The sequence below is a fragment of the Centropristis striata genome, chromosome 14 (genome assembly GCF_030273125.1).
Source record: "Centropristis striata isolate RG_2023a ecotype Rhode Island chromosome 14, C.striata_1.0, whole genome shotgun sequence".
Lineage (NCBI taxonomy): Eukaryota > Metazoa > Chordata > Actinopteri > Perciformes > Serranidae > Centropristis > Centropristis striata.
Window position 1 is genome coordinate 20,706,128 of NC_081530.1, and position 3,329 is coordinate 20,709,456.

Here is a 3,329-nt window from a genome sequence, read left to right on the forward strand (position 1 = left end):
CCCTGTTTACCTCCAGTTACAAGCTCTGCAATCTGTGATGAAACATGAGTCAGCAGGGGTGACCGGTGTCAGGGAAAGACGATAAGGACGGTAGCCTGGGATGACTCGAATACTTTCCACCGTCATGTTTGCGGGTTTGCTCTCCCCATTTTAGAGCTGTAGCTGCGGGTGTGAGGGTAGGAAGCAGCAGAGGGAGAAAAAAGAGCTGCAGAAAACAAAGATTTAAGCAGACAGGAGATGGATATGTTCAGGCTAATCTGACAGCTGTTAAGGAAGATCACTTAGCAGGATTAATTGTGCCTAATTTGACACATTAATAAGCATAATTATGTCTGACAAACAGACCAGCCAAAGGAAACCATCCACCAACAAGAACATCAAGAAGCTGCGTGCTATTAGCATGGTGTGCAGCTTGGCGAGCAGCTGGCAGCATTGGGTGACAGACAACGAGGAGAAGCAGGCCAGTGAACCCAGCGGCTGGGCTCCAACTTCACTGGGAGAACCAGAAGAAAAACCCAGAAAGACTTGGGTCCCTAAGAAACCACCTCCCGCTCCGATCCAGCCAACAGAAGCTCCTCAAAATGATGTAATCAGTTTAGGAGAGGCTGAAAAGACATCAACTCCTCACAATGAGACTAAAGATGCAGCCAAGACTGAGGAGGTAAAGACCTCAGCTGAGCCACCATCTCGCATCAAGGTAAAACAAGTGGTGAAGACGGTTACCAGCGGGGTTCAGGAGAAAGGGGCTGGGGTCGGGCTCCTCACAGAGAAGATCAAGAAGGAGTCTCTGCCGTCAGACGAGGAGATTGACAGGCTTCTGAAGAAGAAGAGCTCACCGACACGCCGCAGAAAATGCTCCAACATGGTGTCATCTCTGACCAAAAGCTGGAAGAAGGTGGAGAATGACCAGAAGCTTAAAAAAGAGGGTGTTGGACCAGGAGAGGGACACACCTGTGGTGGTGGTGATAAACATGACAGTGGACATAACGAGGCAGAGAAAGAGAGAGTGGGCATAGAGGATGTTCAAACACAAAGGATAAGCTCTTTGAAAGAAGAAGAGCAAAACGACTCTGAAGAAGGCCCCGCAATAAGGATTAAAAGACCCTCAGTCCCAATGTGAGTATGATAAGTGTGCTTTATTTTGTCTTTCTAGTACAGAGTAGAAGCTGTTTTGAATAAAATTGATGTTTAAATGCTGAAAAAAAAGACATTGAACCTCAATTGTTAAGGTCAGATGAAACCGTATCTTTACTCCCTTAATGAGATCTTTCTTTAAGAAACAGGATATTGAGACAGGACATTAGACAGTCAGGGATCATTCTTACAAGTTACACAGTGTTAGTTGTGGAGAGAAGGGCACCTTGATTTAAGGATTGGAAGAAAGCCAAGACTGTCAAAATATTTGCGATGACTTTATTCATTGAAAGTATGTCATCATGATTTCCCAGATTAAGATGTGAAGTCTTCCAGTTTGTTGCAGTTTCCACAAAAAATCAAGTTCCTATTCCTTGAAACCTTAAAAAAACACAGCCAAATAAAGATTTCATCATTATCTTACAGAATCTTGGTTTCAAACAGCAGTATATTTAGAAAAGCAGGCGACATGGTCTCATTAGACACAGGGAGGTTTCCTTTTTGGGATTTTTGCAGTTTGAGGCATAGTATAGTAACTTTTCATTTTGGTCTCATAATCTTTCGGGTTTGTTTGTCTACACATGCCTCACATGCACATCATGAACAAGTTATTCCAATAACGTTGGTTGAAACCAATTGGTAGCCTTCATATCTGAAAAGTGAAGCCAATGCGAAAGTACCTTAAACAGCCAGCAGGGGGCAACTCCACTGGCTGCAAAAAGAAGTCAAATTGAATGGAAATCTATGAAAAAATGACCCTACTTCTTACTTGATTCGTTAACTCATTAAACATTTTCCTAATGAGTTTATGGTCTCAATTTTTAGTTTCAAGTCTTCCTCAATACAGCACAATGTTCACTTTGTAAGTTGAGGTGTCATTTAGAGTAAAATAGACATTAAAGTAGGGTATGCTTTAAGACGTGGCTACCTTGTAATTGGCCGGTTTGTTACCAAGGTGCACCATGTGTTTTTGTCTTACAACTTTGACCATTACACAGTGTGTTTATGGAAGTTAATTTGTAACATCTTTGTCACCTGAAATGTCGTGTTCAGGGTTGACCGTTTGCCTCCAAAAAATAACAAGACAGTGATGACCAAAATGCCAAACTCAGACTTAAAAACAGTATAAACTAGACTATAAAGCCTGTAAACCAATAGGTAAAGTCATGGTGGCTTCGCCAAGTTCTTTGTACCATCTGTTGTTAACCCTCAAGCCCAAATAAAAAAAACTACAACTTGTAATTGTTCAATATTTCCAACTTCCATTGCTTCTTGCAGATTCAAAAAAGAAGCTGAGGATGCGAACAAGATCAACGCCCTCTCCAAGAAATACAGCGCAGTGGGAAACCTCAAGAGCCGCTGGCAGAACTGGGCCTCAGAGCACACTGATAACCAGAAACTGAACCCCTTCAGTGAATATTTCGACTATGATTACTCCATGTCCCTCCGCCTCCAGAAGGGCGAAGACGGTTACGGACGCCCCAAGGAGGGAACCAAAACTGCAGAGAGAGCCAAACGCGCCGAGCAACACATCCACCGCGAGATAGCAGACATGTGTTACGTGATCAGGACTATGGCTGACCCGGGTCCGGACGGGAAGACCCGCATCACTTTCGGAGAGCTGTTTGAGAGATATGTTCGGATCTCTGACAAGGTGGTGGGGATTCTGATGAGAGCCAGGAAACACGGGAAGGTGGCGTTTGAAGGGGAGATGCTGTGGCAGGGCCAGGATGACGGAGTGATCATTACTCTGCTGGTGTGATGTTAACACCTAGGTCAAAGTTGTACTGGAAATCCTCTTACAGCGACTTGAGAAATGACCTCAGTCATTATCAAACAGGGCTAAGAGGATTTAAGATACAGTTTGACTTGGGTCTATTCAGCGGACACTTGCAGAACAATATCAAAGGAGTACCGAGACTGTAAAGCTTGGCTGATGAGTCGGTGTGGATTATCCAGAGAATATTTTTGCTGCTATTTTTGTAGATACTTAAAGACTTTCTGTGTTGTGAATATTTGAGCTGCAGCTGTCATGGTCATGTTTTGAAGTTTTGAAGTTCTAGCTTTTGGCTGCTTAAGTTTCATTCAGTAGTTGTCATTCTCCTTTTCCCTTTCTTTATGGCTTATGTTAATGAGGCACTTGATAAGCCTATGTGTTAATGTACCAAATAACCAGCAGCTTTGCAGTATAGTGC

General features: G+C 43.3%; 1 protein-coding gene across 1 annotated transcript; it reads left to right on the forward strand.

Annotated features, from left to right (window-relative positions):
* Positions 1-328: 328 nt before the first annotated feature.
* On the forward strand, positions 329-2,896 carry abrab (actin binding Rho activating protein b). The gene is made up of 2 exons (XM_059350827.1): positions 329-1,116; positions 2,413-2,896. The coding sequence occupies exons 1-2, from the start codon at positions 329-331 to the stop codon at positions 2,894-2,896; spliced, it is 1,272 nt and encodes a 423-aa protein (XP_059206810.1).
* Positions 2,897-3,329: the final 433 nt, after the last annotated feature.